Source organism: Euprymna scolopes, chromosome 9, assembly GCF_053919585.1.
Source record: "Euprymna scolopes isolate OS-2025 chromosome 9, ASM5391958v1, whole genome shotgun sequence".
NCBI classification, from domain to species: domain Eukaryota; kingdom Metazoa; phylum Mollusca; class Cephalopoda; order Sepiida; family Sepiolidae; genus Euprymna; species Euprymna scolopes.
This window is the reverse complement of record NC_136490.1, coordinates 27,430,557-27,456,075: the sequence shown is the minus strand read 5'-3', so window position 1 is coordinate 27,456,075 and position 25,519 is coordinate 27,430,557. Positions and strand designations below refer to the sequence as shown.

Sequence of the window (25,519 nt, the reverse complement as noted above, 5' to 3'; positions counted from 1 at the left end):
GATCTTTATTTTTAGTCTTAATTTTATCGTTTGGTTTCATTAAAAACCTGATTTTTACAAAGTGTTGATCAAAAGTGTCCTCGTGAGTTTTTAATTCAGTCTTAAACATTTTATGTTTATAGGATATAATAGGATTGAGGTTCTTTTCTAGAAAATGAATCCAATGACTATCAATTAGATATAAAGAAAAAAATAACTGCTTAACATATTGGAAAGTTGATCATCTTAACATTGTTGGAATAGAACTTTGTTTTAAAACAAAGAAACCTGACAAATATAAGCAGAAGAATGGATTCTAAGTAAAATTCAAAACAAACATTTGGATTATCCAAACTATTTTCATCTTGAATCTTATTTTCATAATGTTTTGGCCAATGTCATCTCCAACCTTTTTCAAGTCAGTCTTGTCAAATTTTTGAATCTGTATGGAATTTAAAATGGTACGTTTATTTAATCAACCTGGGTAGCTTTGTCTAATTCAGTCAGCCATTTTAAAATACAAGTCTCTAGTAATTTGTAATCCTATCCTATTAGTATTTCCCGCATTGAGGATTGAACCTTTAATCTGAAACGGTTTCATCCTAGGTTCTGTAGATTCCAGAGTTTGACAAGATAGACTTGAACAAAATCAGAAATGACATTGGCTCAAATGTGCTGAAAATATACAAGATAAGAACAGCATTTCAAATAAGGCAAATTATTGATGCTCCTCTCAAATTCTGATACCCTTCTCTTTTCTCATTCTTTGACTTAAACCTTTCACTATAACTGCATGTGACAATCCATTTTCAAAGGCAATCTGATCTCTGCATATTGTCTAAAGTGACTGCAACTTTGTTCATAACTGACATTCACTGCATCAAAGAAAAATACTGAAGATTAACTCTGAATTTGGTATGCATACTTATGAAATAATAGCTATTATTCTTTCCATAAATGCCCCAATTATATCAAGATAAACATGCACAACATATATATAGAAAAATACTTGAAAAAGAGGAACCATCAAAAAAAAAAATTTGAATTCAAATAAAAAAAGGCATTAGATTTGTTTCTTTAAAGAAATTTTAGCAGTGATTAAAAATTATATTTTTAATCACTTTAAAATTTTCAGATGTTCATTCATCTCTTGTATAAAATTAATTTAAAAAAGTCATTTAGAATTGATAAAAATTTCTGTTAAGAAATATGTTTACAAACGTTTTTATTAGAACCCATCTTCGCTCATATTTCTGGTTTTATTTTATCAATTTTTCTATAAATCCTGTTAAATTTTACTCTTATGACTCTTTTAAACACACACACACATATATATATAATCTCATCCCGAGCCACATAAAATCTACAGGATCTTTTCCCCTCTGTAACATGCAGATTAATTTCTGGCTTAAATTTTAAATGTTTTCGAACTGCAGTTTTTGCTTTTATTACTTTTTTAAAAAAATCACAGGCCTGAGAACAATTTTTATTTTTCTGTCATTTCGAATCTACAATATTGAAAATGTCATTTTTCGACATTTCTTTTGTAAAATCCATTGTACCCTAAAAATAAAGATTATTTAACTTTTTAATCTGTCATTTTTTTTATTTTTTGTCTTCCTCTTGGAATTTTAGATAAATTCATAACCTTTTTCTCCCCTCTAAAATTGTATCGCTCTGAAATTTTGTTTAATAACATTGATTTTTAAGGTAGCTTCTTGCTGCTGCTACTATTTGAGCAGGTAAGGTTAATATGGAAAAAAGAAGTTGACCAAGCCATCACTCGCCTAGCACTTATTTCTAAAACTCTTATTAGTCAGTGTGATATGTCAATGATGAGACGTGTCAAGATAACATGGAAATGTAATAAATGTTAATCTGACTAGATTTGTTTTACTGGTTAGGACTCCACTGTATACAGCATTATGTTGACACGCGAGTTTCCGTTAGATCACTAAAGTTAAGCAATGTTGAATATGGTCAGTACCAGATGAGTGACCATTTGGGAATAGAAGGCATTGCTTGTACAAGGGCATCAACACCTCTCTGCATAAACCAAATGTTATCTTTCCTGACAGGGATTTACAAGTGATTGTGTATGGCTTAGTTTCATAGGAAACTTGAAATCATTTCTCAAAGGAGGAAGCTGGTTCAACCCAACTTGGGTGAGTGTCACTTCAATATGGCTCCACTCTCAACTCAAAATTGCAAATATCTGCATATACAAATATATGAATTATGCATTAAATTGCAGTTTGTTAATGCTAATGTTTGCAGGCTTAAAAATAAAAAGATCACAAAATCAACCTGTGCCTTAAATGTGGTTATCATATATCACTCGACTAATGAGCTGAACACCCAGATAAAGCTGAAATTCTTCAAAGTCCTCTTCCAGGCTGTGTTGTGAAACTGTTAATTATCAGATGACTGAGGATGGGTTAGTGATAGGTTAGTGTGATGGTGCTATCAACAGAAAGATACTATAATTAGGTGGTGTCACCACTGAGGAGTTATTTGTGCAAGAAGGTATTTGTACAATTGCAGATTTCTCTGGATATTTGGTTTCTTCGTCAATCTGGCTAAGACTGCTCATATTAGGTGGTCCCTCTCCTGAGACACCAGTCCAAATTTTGTAAGAGTCTCATTTTTGATTTTGTGGTATTCTTTGTTTATTCCCAGCCCCATGAACTAAAATGTTTGGTGATTACCTGTGCAATTATTAGCGTCAACAGTGTGCCACATAGTGTTGTGTGTGTGTAAATGTACACTTTTGCATATATTTTCTGTTCAGTATGACTACCAATCGTGTTTTTAAGCCGAAGCTCGATGTTTTTTTACGATATAACAACATATATAAATAACAATTTCACTCAATTTCAAAGTCAAACATTTTATTCACCTTGCCAATCCTTTTTTTACTGAACAAAAACTTTGGCATGATTAGATCGGAGGGGGGGGGGATTCCATAGAGGAACAACCTATGTTTATTACTTCCAGATGTTTCCTCTATGAACTCCTCAGAAAAACCAGAAAACTTTAAAATTTAAAAAAAAAAAAAAAAATGCAGTGATGCAGCAGATAAAAAGCCAAAACAACTCTCATCAAATCCATCTCCAGTTGTGGGGGAGTTTTAGCAATTTCTACTGATAGGAGCAGCCATCTTGTTTCCTAAGATTAGGAAGAGAGAACCTTAGAGTGCTCGATTATGTTTTTAAAAAATTAGTGTAATATTCATTTGTTATAGATCAGTGCAATATTGGTTTCACCAGTTTCAACTCGCGCACAGAGGGATTGGCATGTGATCACCTTTCATAGGCTTGCCTCGGCCTGTCTTTGGATTTGAAATTGATGGTACTGATTTTGGTCTGAAGTTTTATAATATATAAACATAAGTAATCTGTGCAGATCGATGAACATTTTGACATTGTCATCATCAAGACTCCAAAAGCATATGTTTATATATATTTTTTTTTTTTTATAAAAGCTCAATTCAAGCTTGTTGGGTGCTTTTGAATTTTATTTTTTTTCCATGTTAATGTTTAAACTTCAGATGTTCAATTTATAAATGTTATTTGCTAGAAAAACAAAATATTTGGATTGTTAACAGGTTCTTTATTTAAAAAAAAAAAAAAAAAAAAAAATGCAATAGCAAGTTGGGGGGTAATTCAGTATATAACATCAGGAGCAGCTGATTTTAAATATATAAAACTAGAATTGTTTAGTCAATTTAATGTAACATAGCAATATCTATACTCCTATAATTTTTTTATGTATTAATATTCATATTAAAAACCCTTTTTACTATTTATTTAAAAATACAACTTGGCTATATATGGATCGTGGAATTGAATTCAAAAGATCTGGCTAATTTGCATATTCTTTTAAATATTTTAATTCTCTATAAGTTTTTTTGGTTTTCTTATGGAATGATCATCTTTGATTAACTGTTAGGTGTAATTATATTCATGCAGATATTCTACATGATTTTTACTTGCGTAATATTCGTGTAAAAAGTTTATAGTAAAAACAAACCTTTCTAGATATATTTATGTATGCGTATATATATATTTGTTTAAAAAAAATTTGCCTAGCCAACTCTGGTCAGTTGGAAACTGCATATATAAGGTATTCGAACCCATGCAAAACTTTATATTTGGATTTTAGTCGTGGAAAATCTGCAAAAGTGAAAATTAAAAAATGGAATTTGCCAGGTGATGGTTGAACTTACATGGGTGGTAATAGCTATTGGTTCAAGTTTTAATTTTTAGCCTTGCAACAAACATGTCTTCATAGCTCAGGCATTAACGTCAAAGGAAAAAGTAAATTGTAAGCTGAATGTTTTGGTTTTGGTTCTATATAATGACGCACAAGTTTTTTCTTTTTTTTTTTTTTTTTAAATCATTACCATATATTGTGTCTAATATAATATAATACGAAATCTGCATTAATCAAAATATCATTTAAGCCTATTTTACAACTGGGCAATGCTGGGTAGCCTGCTAATATTTGAGATGAAGCTACTTTTGAAATATGTAAACGGTCTTTTATTTAAAGGCAAATACATTTTATTAAAATACTAGCTGTATATACCCGACGTTGCTTGGTCAAAATCTATTGCTGGCCAGAGGGATTAGTCACATACTATTTAAGATACACTGAATATCCTAAATGTTATGAAAAGCATAAAACGCATCCATTTTGGTTTACGAAAATCAAACACAGAGTAACTCGCATGACTTGAATAAGCTTATTTCTGATTTTAAATGCAACTGTTGTCAGCTGTTAATAATTGAAAATAAATTAACTTAAAATATTTTTAAATAAAATAATTAAAATTATTCTATTACAGCAAACAATGACATTGAGGTGATTATTAAAATAGATTTTCTTTAATATGCAAATGAGGTCACTCCTGGAATGTAGATTTCTTTTGAATAGCAATACATAGAAATCATGCAGAAATGTAAGTGTATAGAAGTCAGTTTTCAGTATATGAAAATTATTTTGAAACGGTGTACCTTTTGTACATATTAAATTGTTAACAAATAGACAGGAATACGACTTTATTATAATAGATTTAAAAAAAAAAAAAACTTATTTTATTCAATATTTGATTTAGTTAGGAAAATATAATGTTTGTCATTTTTGACTGAATACCTATGTTTTGGTCAGTGAGAATCTCCTCAGATTATACGATGTAAAATCTCTATTTACTTGTCTTAATGTGAGAGCAGTCAGATACAAGGTCATTTTAATGTGGGGGATAAGCTACCCCATCTACCCCATACCCCCCCCCAAAAAAAAAAAAAATGGAGGCCTCATGATTGAAACATAAAAACAAAACAAAAAAAAAACTTGCCTTGATTTAAATACTTCTTTCATTGACCGCAAACAAAACGGATTCTACACTCTGAACCCAGTAGGGTATGAAGTCATGATTCAGTTATAAATAAATTTTGTTTAATATGTATTTATAGCTGGTTTGTTATGTTCGAATTCACTTTGTGGTTCAGGTCTAACCCCAACTGTTAATTTCCCTGACAAAACCAAATTGTCGCCTCCCTCTAACTTTATCCCATCCTTCTCTAGAATCCCCTCTGTGGCCAACACCATCCAACTAACATCTTCATTTCTTATAGTCACTCACCTTTATTCATCTTGCGGATAATTATTTTTGCAAAACCTGCACACAGTCTCTATGCACGCAGGATAATGTTGACCCATACCAACTTTGAAGTCAACCGGCAATGTTCAATTCCTGACGTCTAGTGTTTAAAATACTGACACTAATTGGGGAAAGGTATTAGCCTATAAAATAGCAGCATGAGTTCAATGATTAATTAAACTAGCATAATCTGTAGAAATTACACAGAATGAGAAATATTTAATCAAACATTTTGATAAAGCTGATATTTTTCTGGATAACATAAAAAGTTAGTTTTTGAACAGAAAAACCAGTAGCACACAGCAAATACAAGTTTATAATGTCCATTGTATTTTAAATTCGGAGATAAATTAATAATTACTTATAAATGCTTAGAAAATATTGTGCTACATAGTTCAGTACAAAAGTAAAATCATATTGTAAGAGACGATCCTTGGAAGAATTTTTTTCTTTTATACATATTCTGCTGACTTTTTTTGGTTTGAGAATTGCTGCATATAGAAATTACTAGGAGTTCATTTTTCACATTACTACAACAATATTTTATATTTGAAAACATTACCTCAAAGGGGGTTCGCTCATATTTTTGTCCAAAGTTCACAAAATTGACTTTTTTTTTTTTTTTTTTTTTTTTTTTTTTTAACAATTTGGCCTTCTAAAATTGTATTTGGTCTCTTTCAAATCATAACGTACAGACTAAGGAAGGAAGGAACAAGTAGAATTTTTTCGCCTGTAAATTGAATTCTAATTTGCTTAGCATATACAATACTAACTGCTATCTAATTCAACACTTGGATTGGTTGAGAGGATCGTTAAAAATTGGTTATTTAAATGACACCTCGAATATATTTTTGAAAATTTTTTTGAGGATGAAAACAAACGATAGTTTAAAAATACAAAAATTAATCAATTCTTTTGATAAAGACTTTATTATCTATGTTCAAATCTTCAGTCATTTCTGCTTTGAGATATGTTGAGTCCCAATTCGGACCATATCAGATATTTATTGCAAGATCATTTCTCAACATTAAACAATTGTTTATGCTGTGACTCTATAAGAAATTAATACTTAAATGACTAGACATGGCTCAACACTTGATGTGTAAACACTTTTTTTTTCATAACTCACTGCCTTGCTGCCATCTTTTATATACCTTTGCTACCAAAATGACTTTCTACCTCTTCAAATTTCTTTTGCCTTTTCTACTGGGCCAAAATGATAATATAAAAAAATAAACTAATAATGGCTTGAACATAGAAGTCTCTTTTTGTCATGCATGCATAACGCACATATAGAGAACTTAAATGCCTACTAGACAATATCCTTGAGTATCTGAGGTCCATGTACTAGGGTTTGTCAGGACAACCTGGCATAAGAATTCTTTTCACAAGTAAACCCCTGACAAAAAATTCAACATTGCATAGTATTTGCAGCTCAAATAAGATCTCGGTATGTCTAACCCGCAGGTGCTTATACAAGAAATGATACATCTTCAAGTGATGTTACCTATAGCGACAACACTAAGCTGGATACCCCAATAGACTAGAGGTATTCTTGTCCTGGAATCCAGTAAATCCAAGAAACCACAAGAAAGATATAGCATATTTTACTTGTCAACTGAGGAGAGGAAAATTAATATTAACTTTACTAATTTAACATCTGATGTTGTAAAGGAGATTTAATGGAATATTCAAATATCATTAAATCTCATATAGAGATCAACGGTTAGCCCCCTAGGAAAGAGCCCCCTTGATTTTTGAGAACTTCAACTGAAGTAAAATGAAATGAAGGAGTGTGGACAATTATCAAATTTGGTTTTGCGGTAAAAAGCGTAAGTTTGGTTATTCAAACTACTGTTCTCATCTTTAGCATTATTCTCACGTTGCGGTTGATGTAGCCTCTAACCTTCTTCAGGTGTATCTTGTCATTCTCTAAGAATCTGCACAGAATTTCAGACAGAATGGTTTATTTAATTCTTATGGGGCCAGCATGCTTTTGTTTTTTGTTTGCTATGAGCAGGTAGAAGTCTCAATACAACGGTGAATTAAGACTTTTACCTGGTCATGGTTGACGAAATGAAAGCATGCTACACTTGTGGATTAAATAAAGGGTACCATTCGAAATTCCATACAGATTTCAAAGTCTGATAGAAAGACATCAGTTTGACAAGATAACCTTTAGAAGGTCGGAGTTTAAATCAATCGAAATGCTGTGAGAATAACACCAAAGACAAGAACGGTAATCTAAATAATACAAATTAATCCTCCTCTAAAAATATGCAGAAGTATAATTCTCCTTTTTTTTTTTCTTTTTTTTTTTTTTTTTCTTTTTTTTTTCCTCCCCCTCCCCTAATCTTTTTCTTGAATTTTTACTTTTTGTTCATTTCTTTCCTTCCTGTACCAGTCATCTTTCCTTCATTGCATTAGTTTCTCCTTTCTTTTCCCATCGCTCCTACCACCACCACCACCACTCCTCCCCCTTTCAGTCATGTTTTTATCTGCTATTTTATTCTGTTCTTGCTTTTCTAGTCTGAACAATTTGTTTGACCTGCAAACAATCAAATAACCAAATAAACCAGTTGGATATTTATCCTATTTATCTCTTTTTTTGTTATGCTTGCGTGGGTTTATATATATATATATATATATATATATCGATGCCTCCGTTTTGTCTTGAAAGACAAAAAATGCCCCCTGTAGGAGAAGCTACATGTGTAATTGTGTGGCAAGCGTTGTGCAATCCTGAACCACACCTCTCCTGAATCGGCACTGCTTGAGTCCAGTGGCAAGAAGTCAAGGACGACTGGAAACAATGCTGAGATAAGCGGAGAGCACATACAGCACCTGGAAGTCTCAAATGGTCACCCATCTGGTATTGGCCAGGTTCATTGTTGCTTAACTTCAGTGATCTGATTGGAACCGATGTGTCAACGTAATTATACCGTGTGTGTGTGATATATATATATATATATATATATATATATATATGAGAGAGAATACTTTTTTTTTTTTTTTTTTTTTTTTTCTTTTTTTTTTTCTCTAAATTCTATTTTTGATCCTTTCCAACTTTCGAATAATGGTCTCCACTTCTGGCTGATGTAATTGCCATATTTGTCACAATTCGGTGTTTTCCAATCTGTCTGGATTCATTTTCAGTAAAGTACTCAGACTTATGAAAAATATGGTGATTACATCAGCCAGTTCCTACCAGAAATGAAGACCATTATTTGGAAGTTGGAAAGGATCAAAAATAGTATTCATAGACCAAAAAAACGTCAATTTTTATCGAATCACATATGCTTAAGAGAAAAAATGCTTTGAAAGAACGATGTGTCAAAAGTTGAAATTTTGAGGTTTTTGTCGCAAAATGCATAAATATCAAGAACCTAATCACAAAATATTACCAAATTCAAAGTATTTAAAATAAGTGTTTGAATATCTGATGCATGTCTGTTGAAATGTGGATACTTAAGACCATAGATTTTCTTTAAATTTTCTACCTAATTATGTTCTATTTGTTTTGCTTTTCCCAGATATAGACTTGCAATAAGATAGTAAGATACTTGAAGACTTAATCAGACTTGCAAATCGAGTATTAACATCATTTGTTGTTCAGTCAGACATCTAAAAAAAAAAAAATGTAATTTTGTATATTTATGTAATTTAATTTATCATAGATATATCAGTATCTTCAATATAAAGTGTTTTTCTGTTCTATATTATTTGCTGCACTAACATCTATGATTTATAACTGTATCTGGTTACATTTGTACTTTGTTAGAATATTGTTTTTGTATTTAAATAGATAATACATTTCTTCCATTACACGATTATTAAATCCCATTAAAAGGCTCAAAATATGCTCCAAACATTTAACCACTTTGTGAAAAGTATCAAGTGGCGCTTGCGTCATTCTTCCCCCGAATGCATCCACTGTATCTACCTGGTATTGACTACAATGCTGTAATGTCATTTTAATTTTTAATATTTGCTTGCACATGTTTAATTTTCAGAAAAAAAAATTAGTTGTAAGCAAGATAACTTTATATTTTATCAAAAATGTGTGTTAGTCCCCTTGCTGATATTCATTTTTCCACTATAATTGGTTCCCAGACAAAGGAGGTATTGGAACTAGTAATTCACTCCTGTTTGGCCATTCATTTGTTTGCACTTTTCTCAATAATCGCAACTTGGATTTTAAAAATAAAAAATAAAAATAGAATAAAATTGTACAAACATTAGTCACAGTGAAAGTAAGTTTTTTCACCTATGGAGTGACCTCACATGCTCAGCTTATTCCAAAATCTTTCCATTATTACCTATTTTTCCACTTAGGACTACATACTTTTTTAAATAAACTGTTGGGAGTGCACGATTTTATTGCCAATAACATGCTACAACAATAACAAATGAAACAAAATTCTCATATCAGCTTAAATGCTATTTGGGTCCAACTTAACGCATTTTATAACTTTATATGTTCAATATATGATTTGAGTGGGAGTGTATGAGAATAGACTAAGTTGGGGGTCGCCAACATGTCATTTTCAGACCATAACTGGCATGTCAGATACTCTTGATCTTATCCATGTTGCAAATAGTTTACTCATTGTAACTGGGTTTGGAATATTTCCAAACTTGGCATGCAGATTAGCTATGTCTTGCTACACGAAATATAATCTGAATATAAAGATAGGTAAAAAGTCATCAAAGCCATTTCTCTTGGCTTAAAAAAATGTGCAACTATCATAGAACATGTGGAAGGGTAGAGGAATTTTATATTGTCTGGTTACCTCCCATGCAGAACTTGAACCTGGGTCCAATTCTATAGTAGAATCCAACATCTCACTCCATTCTTATCTCTTATTTGATCCCAGCATTTCTCTTTCTCCCTCTTGTGAAGCCTTGCCCCTCTCTCTTTATCCCTTATTTTAGCCCTGCCCCCCTCTCTCTTTATCCCTTATTTTAGCCCTGCCCCCCTCTCTCTTTATCCCTTATTTTAGCCCTGCCCCCCTCTCTCTTTATCCCTTATTTGAACCCTGCCCCTCTCTTTATCCCTTATTTTAGCCCTGCCCCCTCTCTCTTTATCCCTTATTTGAACCCTGCCCCCCCTCTCTTTATCCCTTATTTTAGCCCTGCCCCCCTCTCTCTTTATCCCTTATTTGAACCCTGCCCCTCTCTTTATCCCTTATTTTAGCCCTGCCCCCTCTCTCTTTATCCCTTATTTTAGCCCTGCTCCCCTCTCTTTATCCCTTGTTTGAGCCCTGCTCCCCTCTCTCTTTATCCCTTATTTGACCCCTGCCCCCCTCTATCTTTATCCCTTGTTTGAGCCTGCCCCCTCTCTCTTTATTCCTTATTTGAGCCCTGCCCCCCTCTCTCTTTATTCCTTATTTGAGCCCTGCCCCTCTCTCTTTATTCCTTATTTGAGCCCTGCCCCTCTCTCTTTATTCCTTATTTGAACCCTGCCCCTCTCTCTCTTTATCCCTTATTTGAGCCCTGCCCCCCTCTATCTTTATCCCTTGTTTGAGCCTGCCCCCTCTATCTTTATCCCTTGTTTGAGCCCTGCCCCCTCTCTTTATCCCTTGTTTGAGCCCTGCCCCTCTCTCTTTATTCCTTATTTGAGCCCTGCCCCTCTCTCTTTATTCCTTATTTGAGCCCTGCCCCTCTCTCTCTTTACCCCTTATTTGAGCCCTGCCCCTCTCTCTCTTTATCCCTTATTTGAGCCCTGCCCCTCTCTCTTTATTCCTTATTTGAGCCCTGCCCCTCTCTCTCTTTACCCCTTATTTGAGCCCTGCCCCTCTCTCTCTTTATCCCTTATTTGAGCCCTGCCCCTCTCTCTCTTTATCCCTTATTTGAGCCCTGCCCCTCTCTCTCTTTATCCCTTATTTGAACCCTGCCCCTCTCTCTCTTTATCCCTTATTTGAGCCCTGCCCCTCTCTCTCTTTATCCCTTATTTGAGCCCTGCCCCTCTCTCTCTTTATCCCTTATTTGAGCCCTGCCCCTCTCTCTCTTTATCCCTTATTTGAGCCCTGCCCCTCTCTCTCTTTATCCCTTATTTGAGCCCTGCCCCTCTCTCTCTTTATCCCTTATTTGAGCCCTGCCCCTCTCTCTCTTTATCCCTTATTTGAGCCCTGCCCCTCTCTCTCTTTATCCCTTATTTGAGCCCTGCCCCTCTCTCTCTTTATCCCTTATTTGAGCCCTGCCCCTCTCTCTCTTTATCCCTTATTTGAGCCCTGCCCCCTCTCTCTTTATCCCTTATTTGAACCCTGCCCCTCTCTCTCTTTATCCCTTATTTGAGCCCTGCCCCTCTCTCTCTTTATCCCTTATTTGAGCCCTGCCCCTCTCTCTCTTTATCCCTTATTTGAGCCCTGCCCCTCTCTCTCTTTATCCCTTATTTTAGCCCTGCCCCTCTCTCTCTCTTTATCCCTTATTTGAACCCTGCCCCTCATTCTTTATCCCTCCCGACCCCTTTATTGAAACCATACATTTTTTCTTCCCTAATTTGTGTGGATTTCTGCCACCCACCTACTTGTGTTCGATTTCTTTTTTCTCCCCCCCACACACACACACTTTCTCATGCTCTTCCCTTTTCTTTCAATATAACAAAAGCGATATTCTGTTACTATATCAATTCACTTCAACTTTACTGCCCAGACTGACCCACCTCATTCCTTTCTTCAACAACTTGGTTGCTGAGCACAATGTCTTGTCCTTCCCCAACCTCACCATATGTCTATCATCATCACTGCCTATCGCTCTCTATAGTTTATATTATACATAACTGCAAGAGGAAAGAGATTGAAGTATTCTTTGAATGACTTCCCAAGTCCAGTTAAGAGGCTGCATCATCATCATCAATACTGCGGTTGTATTCTTTCGTATCGCATGGACTCCTTTTGTGTGCAAAGCATTAGTCAGGGGGGGGGTCGAGTTGAGTGGAGAAAAAAATGGACACAGGAATCCATTTTGTTTCTACATTGATGCCATTTTTTTACTTTATTTTTTCGGTTTTTTATACCTGTATTCTGTCTCCCTTTTCAAATATTTTTCTTTCGTTTATTGCTTTTTCGTTTCTATTATCTCCTTTCTTCTTGCCTCTCTTTCTATTTGCGCGGAGTCCACAGGCAGTGTCAATAAGCAAGGCAACTTAGCTGGGAAACTGGCCACCTCCTCCACTTGTCTTTCTTTTTTTTTGTTTTTTTTTTTTTTTGTTTTTTCTCTTGTGTGTACACCAGCGACCGAATTACGCTAAGTAGCGGGAATTTGGTGTGAAATCCAAACACGAAGCTCGCACAAGTGTTATTACAAGATATTAGAGGTTTGCCCCTGAAGTGAAAAGCTAATATTTGCCAGCGATGGTACCTTTTCCATACATACCACGTTTTAGCTTTTTTGTTGTTTTTTACTCGCTCTCTCTTCCTTTAATCTCACACACAAAACATCTTGCGCATTTACACACTCCCTACATAATACACTGCATTTTGCCTTTTTTTCTTTTGTGGAGGGAGGGGGAGTTTTCTGTGCAAACAAGTCATTGCCTGGCATTCACGATTCCTTTTTGTTTGTTGATAGCCATTGGCACTAGATTAGGTAGAGATCCCAACCTCACCCCAATAGCATTACCTGATTTTTTTCTTTTTCTTTTTTAAATAGGTTCTTTATATATATATATATATATATATATATATATATATATATATATAGCTGACGGGTGTACGTGTACACACGTATATACTTACATCTAGATAAGTTTGTACCTACATTTTTTTTTTTTTTTTTTTTATAAATAATATTAATAGTTGAGATACACTTGGATTTTTTGTGCTAGAAGCAAAGTGCAGTATCTTTTCTGATATTGCACTTCATTTTTTTCTGTACTCGGTAAACATCCACCTGTTCAAAAAAAATATTTCAAATAATTTTGAAATCAGGACGTAAGAGTTTGTTTTTTGTTTTTTTTCTCGTTTTTTAGGAAGTTTTCAAATTATCCTGACATGATTTCTTTTAACCGTCGGGTTAGGTGATAACTAATTAGGAATATGTAAAAGACTTTTTAACTTAAAAAAAAATAAATAAATAAATATCTTCCTGATGTACATACCCATGACAGAACAAAAATATATTCCAAAAATTATGTAAATTGATCCAGTAGATTTAGTTTTAAATAAATCAAATTTTATGAATAACCAAGGAGTGACAATCTTGCCTGCTATTTTGAAAGAAAAAAAAAATCTCCAAAAATAAAGGGAGATAACTTAATAATTCAAACTTGTGAAATTTATATTGCAATTTCCATTAATTGCTTAGTTTTATCTAACACTACTTGATTAATAAAGATGATTTTTAAAATATATTTTAGTCTTGTCACGGATATATGCATCATACAGATTTTTCTTGTTTTTTAATGAGGGAATTCTGGATAAGAATTGTTTTTTTTTTTACTTAGTGTATTTGAACATAAAATAACTTATGCTTTTAGTCTTCTAGAACCATATGAAACAAGCAGAGTGAAGTTTTGTTTTTTCTTTTTACTTTTATGTCAGCCATTTTTAATGTTGGTCAACATAGCAAATGTGATAAATTATGGTTTTTCACACAAAAACAATTTAGATTTGTAAATATTGATTTGTCTCTGCTAGATTGTGAGAATTCATACTCGCCAAACACCATTCTGTTTTTTGTTTTCAGCGGAAATTAAAAGTATTTCCTATTTAACTAATAGTTTCCTCACTTTTTTTTTTTTTTTAAATCAGTAAACACTTAATTGGCTGGATCTAAAATGTTCAAAATCGAACTGATAAAGATGAATCAATTGATATATTTTTCATCAGTTTTTTTTTTTTTTGTTCTTATATCTCATTTATGATTTTTTACACAAAGAAATATTGACAGTTCAGTTAGTACTTTTTGTATATGTGCACTTATCTTTCCGCCTCTTATCTCTCTCTGTTCTGGGCTACATGTCTCTGAGCTCTCTCTCTCTCTCTGTTCTGGGCTACATGTCTCTGAGCTCTCTCTCTCTCTGTTCTGGGCTACATGTCTCTGAGCTCTCTCTCTCTCTGTTCTGGGCTACATGTCTCTGAGCTCTCTCTCTGTTCTGGGCTGCATGTCTCTGAGCTCTCTCTCTCTCTGTTCTGGGCTACATGTCTCTGAGCTCTCTCTCTGTTCTGGGCTACATGTCTCTGAGCTCTCTCTCTCTCTCTGTTCTGGGCTACATGTCTCTGAGCTCTCTCTCTCTCTCTGTTCTGGGCTACGTCTCTGAGCTCTCCATGTATCTATCCATATATAGTCTTGCAAGTCTTTTTTAACCAATAATAAAAAAGTTCTTTCATTGGAAAGTTATTTTATCAGTAATTAAATTTCCTGCAATCGCCGAATCAATTTACTTTCACAATTCCCCTAACGTTATTTTAGGGAGCATCTGTTATTACTTATGAAACACTGTTTCGAGGATTTTATATATATATATATATATAGTAATTTATAAAATATATATGGTGATTAAGCTACACTGAATAATATTCCGCGTTTCATCCACTCTAGGATTCTTCAGGCTTATATATATATATATATATATATATATATATATATATATATATATATATATATATATTATTGAGGTATATATTTTATAAATCATATTTCGAATTGTAACAAATTTTAAGCTCAATGAAAGTTAATTTCCAACGTCAGAGCACATATATTGTTAGCTGTTCTTCCCCAAATCAAGAAATGGAATTAATTCACACAGATTTTTATTAGTTTTTGTTTTTTGTTAATCTATGAGTGTAAATTAATTCTATTTTCGGTTTTCTGAATGACTTATATATAAATAAATATATATATATAAATTTATTCTAGGTTAAAAAGATCCAAAATTAAAAACCATTGAATTTCAACAAGGTTGTTGATAGTGCTTAATAAAGAGCAGGATATTATTTCATTCAATTTAGGTAAACAAAATTGCCATGAGTCACGACAATGTCTTTTAGACTGGAACAATAGATTTATTGTAGCAACTTATAGTAATTTTGTTTTATCTAAATTGAATAAAATAATATATAGCCGTTTCTTCAATTCTATTTTTCCATTCCTCCAAAGATTTAAAAACTCTATTTCTCTCTCTCTCTTCCAGTGGGGTCACATCTCTGGCTTCAGCAGCTCTTCGTCGTTGCCTCTCTGCCGAGTTAAGGTTAACATGCTTTTGTTAGGAAGTTGACTTTAATAATACAAACCCTTAAACCCACCTACCCTTCTTCATTTGCTGAAAATAAAAAAAATTAATGGCATTCGACTTCCAAAAATCTACCCAAACTGCCTGTGTGTGTGCGTGTTTGTTTTTCTTTATTTTTCTTCTCGACTTTATCGTGTGTGCCGTGTTCAATTTGTATGCTTGCTTTTCAAGCCTGTATCAACAAACATTAATTATTTGCTCCAGTGTTCAAACTAACAGTGTTTTCATATGTGTACTGCATTGTCTTGACATTGAGAACCCCCATCTCACACCGCAATTTAAAAAATACAAAATTTATAAAACTTTTTTTAATTTTTAACTCCTGCCTCTATATTTTCATAAATTTTCCGAAGATGTCTTGTGTTTTCCTGATGGTTAGCCTTTTCATTTTACTTTCATAACTCAGGCACACATCGATATAATTAACCATTACCACCAGGGGTTTTGATCGCTTTTGGATGAGGAGTCCCATCTTGGTTTTTATCCACCGTATTGGTGATTGCCATTCAGGGATTTTTGCCAGAGTTGCAGGGCTAGGTACTGTAGCTTGGCAATGCTATTTGCTCATTGCTACGTGTCCACATACAGGATGGAACGATAAAGAAAACGACACTATAGCTTTATCTTAAAACTTTTATTGAAAAAAAAAAAAAAAAAAATTCAGATAACTTGACTATGTAGTAGAACTTAGATCTATTCAATGCAGCTGCCTTCAGCCTAAATCACTACCTTGCTATGGGTCTGGAACTGGGAGCATGCCTTTTCTAAAAGTGTCAGCTGGAGGTCCGTGAATACTTGAGATGGCAGCAATCAGGTTGGCTTTGGTGTTGTGGGAGGTCATGTTCATGATGTTCTAGACGTATGGACTAAACGAAGTAGTCCAACATGTTCAGATCGGGGAAGGAGTGGTGGAGCTAGTGAGAGAAAGGTACAAAGTCATAGCACTCCTTCTAAAGACAAGTTTTTGGATTTGTGGGCCGGTGCTGAATCCTGCTGCCAAACACAGGGTTTGCCAGGGGACCAGCTGATTGCACCAGAGGATCAACCTCCCCCCCCAGCACATCTACATACACTTTGGTGACTTTGAAGATGTAAGGTGGCATGATGTCGCCCTCACTTAAAGCCACACCAAAGACCATAACCATGACTGGAAAGTTTTTCATCGCTCTGGGCATGTCCCTGTTATTTGTGGCAATCCTGGGAATGGTTCTGTTGTCATAACTTGGATCGGTAGAGAGCCTGAGTTGCACAGCGGCGCATCTCCAATCTCGCTCATTGAACATTGTCACTTTCAGACATGATAGAAGGCTCTTATCGCTCTTGGGATTAGTATACAACTGCTCGGTCGTAAAATATGCTGAAATATTTTAATTTGTCTAAATTTTGTATATATTATTATAGTCGTGATTTCAAAAGTAAAAAAAAGAACCAAAGTGAAAGCAAAACTGTAGCATTCAAAGCTGGTGATGTTACCACTATACCAACGTGACACGCATGAACTGATTAAAAATAAACTAAGATGAATGTATAAAATGTATGATTTTTTTAAAGACCCATTAAAGAATGGTCTATAAAAAATCCAATCATTTGAGGCCTCTAGTGCCGCTCTGTGACTTTTAGTTTCAGAAGAGATAGTTTGAAAATATGGAAATCCACACACACAGTGAGTTTTATAAATTAGATTTCTTTTTTTTAACTTATTTTTTTATGGCTGGTACTTTCAAAATTTTAAATATTTTAAACTTCCACTAAAACTATAATCTATAGAGAATAGGAAATTTAAGGTAAAATGGCACATGTGAAAAATGCCACAAGCAAAAAAAAAATATAGATGAGAATCTCCAAATCAGTTTATCAAAATCTTGAATACGATACATAAAAGAAAACCATTTAAAAGTTTGTTTTTAAAAAAATAAAAAATAAAAAAAAAAATTTTACATTTAAAAGATGTATTTACACTAAATTTTCTTTCTCCACCCACCCACCAAAAAAAAATGAAATTCTATCTTAAGCGATTTTAGAATCTGAATCTAATTTTATCGGAATCAGAAAAAGGAAAAAATATTGGAATCACTCCATCACTGATACATGGTACCACATTCCATCCCTTAAAAAATTGAATAACCCAATTGCAGAAAATGCAATGTGAATTTTTTTTTTTTAATTTATCTAATATTGCTGGTGTGTTGAACATGTGACTCTAACTACAATACACTATCTTTGCCTTAGAGCTCAGATCAATGTGTAGTGTTACATTTTCTTTTTCTTTTTTCCTCTTCTGCTGGGATTACTAAATGCATTGTGCTTAATGATTTTGTTGCCTTTTTTCGGTTTCCTTTTAATATATTTTTTGGTCTTTAATGCAGGGGTTCTCAATTGGGATGTTATTCCCTTGGGAGTAGGATCATAGCACTGGTACTACAAATGGTAGGATTAAAGCTATCAATCTTTCAATATTCCAGCATGGTTGGAAGATGGGCCTGCATTTTGTGCTCTTTCAAGCGTTTCTTTGCATATTCAAGAATTTATAAAGAAAAACACCTGGACTAATCTTCATAGGAATAAAAGTGAATTGCTATTGTCCAATGTTTGGATTGTGAATTGGACTATCATTCCATATGAAAGCTCACAAATAAGGATCTGTGGATTCCCATGTGAGATTTAATTTGAGATTCACAATTCGGGCATACATTATGGAGAGCCATATACTTTGTTGACTGCCAGAGGAGCAGGCAAGAGTTGGTGAGAAGTGTATTGCTGTGGACTCTATGGCACGGACACACGAGCATAGGACAACCTAGATCCATATACATTCAGCAAATTGCACATGACGCCAACTGATCCTGAAGATCTGAGTCAGCTGATGGAAGAGCTCAAATAAGACCAGATAAGTAGATATACTCTATTCTAGTGGTGGCCATGATGGTGATTAGTCTTTATATTCTATTAAACGTTTTGTTTATTGAGTTGCAGTAAGCTTCTATTCAATTTAGTTTTTAATCCAAGTAATTAGTTATGAATTTAAAAATTAATTTTAAGTTATAAAATTTATCAACATTTTCAATCGTTGCTAAATGTTTAAAACTACACAAAAATTAAACCACTTCAATGAGCAATATTAAAAAAAATAAATTAATACACCCAAGTGAGGTTTGTGACCTTTTGACAATTGGATAAAAAAAGGAGTCGTGGGTTGGAGGTTGAGAACCCTTGTTCTAATATTTTGCATGATTTTTTTTTTCTCACTTTTCAAATAATGATGCAATTTTTTTTTTTTTTTTTTTTAAATATTGTATATTGTTTTAGAAACCATATTTCCATCCAGCACTCCTAGACTAGAAAAAAAAAAAACATTAAAATTGCATTTTACATGGATGAATCCAACTGAAACTTGTTTTCACTGCCACTTGGAAAGTGAAAGTTTTGTTTTTTTTTTTTTGTATTTTTAAAATCTAACATAACATTGTTGTCAGATTTTTAACTTTAGACTCTAATCGCAATAAATCAAACTTTACACCTGATTATCCACACACTGGTATTATGTTCCACATTCATAAATACCTATTTAGGTTATCATTAAAAAAAACAATTAATGTGCCCTTTCAGAATCCAATCCAGAAAATCTTAATTTCTTATAGCAGTTTTTATAGGATGCAGCATTAAACAGGTAGACATTCATCAAATTATCATCACATATTTTATACTTATGAAAAGTTTAAAATTGCATTAAATAACTAAAGTGTCCATAGAATTAAATTTGCTACTGGAACAGGAACAGAAACTTGGTATTAAGTGGACAACAGATGTTTTGTTTTTTGTTGGAGGTGGGGGGGGGGGCTTGTAGGCTTGTATATAATTCACTTGTGAAGTATTGCATTTCGTCTTTCAAACAATGTCTGGTCATCAGGAGAAAATAGTTTAGGAGCTTTCCTCTCAAATAAAATTTGTAAAAAGTAATGTAAATTTTTGATGTCAAATTAGCTATTTTTCTTACATTAAATATTAAAATTTTTCTTACATTAAATATTAGAATGTCCCTGTGCGATTACTGTTTGTAACTTCCATCATATTTTGGAGTCTATCCATACACTCATGTTCATTTTTATTTTATTTTTCTTTGTTTAGAGAGCATCTGCATCTCCGGCTGACCGCGAAAAGTACAGACATCGAAGCCGGTCGCCAGAAGTAAATGAGAACTCAAAAAAACGGCGAGCGGAAGAAAAACCTAACGTAAGCTTTCTATGATTTCTCGTATGTAGATGTTGTTTCACATTTTTTTTTTTTTTTTTTATTCTTAACACAGAATCTCACATGAATTCATGAAACGGTTGACAAACAGAAAAAATACCAATGACTCCCTCTCCCACATACAAATTCTTCAATTTTTACCCCTTAGTTCTTTTTTCCCCCCGATGAAAACCATTTGTTTTTCAATTGTATGAATAATATATATATATATATATATATATATATAATTTCAAGACTGTAGATGAAAAATTTGTTGAGTATATAGGTTGAGAAGTGTCCATGCACGCACACATTCTCACTTTTATAGATAATAATATTAATAGTAAATTATATAACGCATTATGTGCATATAGTCACGGCATCACAGACTTGTAGAAGAGGAAGGAAAATGAAGATGTTAAACAAAGAAATATATGGTCCTCTTCATACCCTTCCCTTGACCCACGCAGCTCTTCTACTATAGATTAGGTCTTCAAAGCCATACAATTCATGGACAGTGATAAAGAGACAAACAGAACCTGATTGGTTTATTAATATTGTGGTTTTTTTTGTTTTTTGTTTTTGTTTTTTTTGTTTTTTTTTTCTTTGTTTTTTGTTGTTTTTTTTTTTAGTTATTTTTTACTCCTATTTATATATACTGTATAGCGTTTATGTGTGTCTGTACGACTCTCCTACAGCCCAAGCCATTGGACTGATCATGACCAAACCTGGAATGGTGGTCTCCCACTTGGGGATTATGTATACCATTTTCCAAGGTCATGGTCATAGCCTATGTATATACGATGTACAGCCCACAGCACTGAACCAATCATGACCAAATCTGACATGATGGTCTCCAACCTAGGGATGGTGCACACAATTTTTCAAGGTCACAGTCAAAGGTTAAGGTCATATTTTGTGCAGCTCTTACAACATCCATTTACTGCAAGTCTCACATAAATTGCAGGTATCTTTGCTAGTGATTAGATAATTTCTTCCATAAATGTTTTTTCTCTAAAAAAAAAAAAGGGTTACAGATGTTTTTAATGTAATAAATTTTCTCTACAAAAAGAAACACTTCTATATTAATAAAAAAAAAAAAATTTTTTTAAAATGAAAATGTCTTTAATCCTCATTTCATTCTTTTTAATAAAGTAGCTAAATCCAAACTTTTCTTCTTTATAATTGAGACATTTTACTCCTTTTTGTTCAATTTGTTTTTATTATTTTTATTTTAGTCATAAAAGTTTAAAACTAATTTGGTTAGTCCAAAAATTAGATTCTGTAATCTTGTATCTTTTTTTTTTCTTTTTTCTTTATGGAAATCACTTCAGACAAGGCATGAATCCACTTGATGTAAGGAGCTAAAAAAAAAAAAAAAAAATCCCTTCAATGTCAAAAGCTAGCTAATGATCAGTTTTAGGTGAATAAATTTCGAACAAGAAAACAGCATTTTTTTTCTCCTTTGTTGGAAACATCACTCATGGCATGTAAATGACTAAACGGCAATATAAGAGACGCAAAAGTATTAAGACTGCCAAAATTAAACCCAAGGTCCACAATGTAACATTTGTAGAATATCCGTTTAATTTGTTCTATATTGTGGGAAAAAAATTGAAGAGGAGCAGTATTTTTAGAGTTGGAAATGATGGCCTGTTGGTTGCAAATTTTTTTTTTTTTTTTTTTTTTTTTTTTACAGGGTGACAATTTTTTTTTTTTTTTTTTTTACAGGGTGGTCTCTCTCCCTCCCCCCCCCCCAAAAGTGACACTCCTTAATTAAACAGTAAATCCTTTAACCGCTTTTTTGTCTAATATTTCCTCTCCTCTTAACACAATTGCTATATCTTGCCAACATCTTTACTAGCAAACATGTCCAATCAGTATTTAACCGAGGATACGCTTGGATTCCATATGATATATGGTTGATATCTGATTGGGTAGATTTGATCATGTGATAAAGAACGGATTTGAAGTTGGAGAACGGATTTTAATGAAGAAACGCATAATGACATTCATAAAATTAGGGGCAATTAGGCTCTAGTGAAGATGGTTAAGTTACGAGTAAGAAAATGGATATCCACATAGTCAAAATGAATAAAATATATTTTTAAATTGACATCTCTTCCTATAAAAAAAAACAAAATCATCAAAAGAACAGCTTTACTTATTGCTCAGGAGAAAGATAGGTGGACAACATCCATAGCTTCAATTAGAAATAGAAGAGAAAACCCTGAAAAATACTACTTATGGAATCGTTAATAAAATTCACAATCTTTTCTACAATCCAACCATTTTTGGTACAAATAAACTTCAGTTTATGCCTGACTTGTCCACCAAATTTTAGTCATGAATGTCCAACAGTTTTTGTTTTATCGCTGTTCAATGATATAGGGAGAGGGCACTTTTGCGATTGTCTCCTCAGTTGGAGGCGTCCTTCTAAATAGGCTTCACATTCACCGGGCTTTAATCCCCGGATTGTTTTATTTTTACAGTTATCTCAAAGAAACTGTTTAAATTCCATGATCATTTCTGAAGTGGAGGATACCATCAAAGCCTAATCAGGGTAGTTATTGGCAGTTGTGTATGTTGTATTTACCTGATCTTACTAAATAGTAAAAAAAAAAAAAAAAAAAAAAAAAAACTGTTGGATATTCATGACTGGAACTTGGTGGACAAGTCAGCATAGACTGAAGTTTATTTGTACCAAATATGGTTGGATTGCAAAAAGGATTGTGAGTTTTATTAACGATTCCATGGGTGGCATATTTAGTAGGTCACCCTATATTACAATTTGATAAAGTTTTTTTTTTTTTAAAGAAATGTCCTTACTTTTTTATTTTTTTCCTCTAGGATAGTGATGGTGAAAAAAGTGACCAGGACCTTGTTGTTGATGTTGCAGAAGTAAGTATGATATATAAAGTGAGTTTTAAAATCAGTAAGGTTTTATTTCTTTTTCTCTTTTTTTTTTATTTTTGTTTCCGTTTTAATTTTATCAAATCTTACAGTTGCTCGCTTTATGATAATTAAGTTAGATTGTAAATTACCTTAAAATCTAATTTTTATTTATTTTTTTAATTTTCCATTTTAAAAAGTCGTTATTTTAATATTCTTTAGAATATATTAAATATTTTAGAATTCAGAAAATAAAAAATAAATCTCTGAGAAATAACTTTGTAAAAGATTAATTACAAATATTCTAATATAGATGCTATTAAAAATAAATATTTATATATTATAGGCCGACCTCGCTCTAAAAATGCCACCCATGGAATTGTTAATAAAATTCACAATCCCTTTTGCAATCCAACCATATTTTGTACAAATAAATGCTACTCTACGCTTCATTTGACCAACAGTTTTCAAATATGAATTTCCAACAGTTTTATCAACATTCAATGATATGCTCTGAATGTGAAGCTCTGCGTTACAAGCCAACCCAGATAAAATGTGCCAAATTGTTGACATGCTCCTCTCTTAGGACTGAATGAGTGATTATGTTACTGTTTGCATTTAACATTGTTCCGAAGTCTGTGAATTTGTGGACCTGTCTGTACATATGTTTTAGTCAAGGTATTGACGATATTGACATTTTCTTTCGAAGTAACCTTGCATTGGGGCCATTTTTTTTTGTTTTTTTTTTTCTATAAACTGTCTAAAGCATTTTTGAAACCGTTCTCCTTGCAATGATAAAACAATTACTCAAGTGTCAAAGACTTTGAATTTTTGGGGATTCTTCGGACTACTGTTCTTATCTGCAGAGATATCTGAATGCCGGAATATTTTCTACTGATAGCTTCTTTCATTGGGTTACTTGCCTTTGGAATTCTCTCCCTGCTTTCTCAGTGGTACCAACATGCAGAAGTTTAAATGTAATGTGAACAAATATCTTGCTGTATAGCTTCCCACCAAGGGTGTTCTAAAAAAAAAAACTGATTTCTATCACAGTAGACACTTAGTTTTTGTAACAATTTGCTTGGATTCTTTGGAAGACTGTCCTCATCTTGAAAGTAATTTCCACAATGTTTCAGCTGATGTAATTTCTGACTGTCTTCAGGTGTATCTTTTTGAACTCTGGAATATGCACAGAATTTTGACCGGAACCCTTTATTTAATCCACAGAAGTAACATGCTGGGTAGAAGTCAAGTAATTTTCAATCCTATTTTGAGTTTTGTCTGGAATATAAATGGAATTTTCAACCTCTAGAATGTAAGTTACAACTGAATTTTTACCAAGTGTGGATCAAATTCAAAATGTAAGTGCGAATTACTAAGAACTTCTATCTAGTCATGGCTGACAGAACGAGAGCATGCTATCCCTGTGGTTTAAATGTGTTCCATTCAAAATTCCATGCAGATTCCAGAGTTCGACAAGACACACCTAATGGAGATTACATCAACCAAAATGTGAAAATAACACTAAAGATGAGAACAGTAGTTTGAAGAATCCAAAAATATGAATAATGAATCCTCATCTCAAAAATATAGAAACCAAATATTAGACTTTACAGACGTTTTCATGGGTTGAATTTCTTGGGTGGGGGTATACTTGTACTGTTGTGTATGCATGCATATATATGTATGCCTCGTGCACATATGTGCATGTGTGCGTATATATATTTAATACAATAAGTAAATTTGTATTTATTTATTGCGGACTATTTTCCTCATCTTTTAGTTTAACGTTTCTGCCAACTATTCATCTGCCCTTCATCAGGCTTAGTTGGCCAAAACGCAAGCCAACAACAACTATGTAAGGCAGTAATTGCTGAGGATGCAGTTAGGAGACATTCCTATTCCGTCGTGGTTAACCATATGACAAAGGCCAGAGGAATAGTTGGCCGAAATGTCATGAAACAACTAAAAGATAAAGATAATAGTCCGCAATAAAATAAAATTAATAAATAATGCAAATTACTCATCTCAATAAGAATTCCAATTAAATAGCAAAAACTTGTATATTTGTGTCTTATGTGTGTATGTGCATATTTTCATTGTTTTATTTATTTTTGTTTTTGTTTGCTTTTGTGTTTTCCAGGACAGTTCTCCTGTTAATGGAGACTTATCACCGAGAGAAAAAGTTCTAAAAGATTCCCATAAAAAAGACGACAGAAGCAGCCCTCGTAGCGATTCTTCTTCGCATGCCAGCACAACATCTTCCTCTAAACATAAAGAGGTAAGAAATTTCTGTATTTTAAGACGTAAAAAAAAAAAAATGAATCCATTTTCCCTATCCTGCTTGGCTGCTATATATGTTCCAATGGTTTTTGGGCAATTTTTCAAAGCAGTGTCTGTTATCTTTTTGGTTTTACTAATATGTATGACTAATTCAGGGTTCACATATTTGAAAAGTCCTTGAATTTTGACTTTTGCCTTGAAAAGGCCTTATTTCTATTACCATGAAAAATCCTTAAATT

The 25,519-nt window shown here is 33.2% G+C and overlaps 1 protein-coding gene across 1 annotated transcript in view; it reads left to right on the top strand.

Moving 5' to 3' along the window:
* The window catches only part of LOC145285034 (transducin-like enhancer protein 4), a 138,177-nt gene that overhangs the window by 93,063 nt on the left and 19,595 nt on the right, over positions 1–25,519 (top strand). The window contains exons 8-11 of the mRNA XM_080134109.1: positions 15,538–15,836; positions 20,004–20,108; positions 22,956–23,006; positions 25,141–25,278. Coding sequence (XP_079990235.1) covers positions 15,538–15,836; positions 20,004–20,108; positions 22,956–23,006; positions 25,141–25,278 — 593 coding nt within the window. The remainder of the gene's footprint in view (positions 1–15,537; positions 15,837–20,003; positions 20,109–22,955; positions 23,007–25,140; positions 25,279–25,519) is intronic.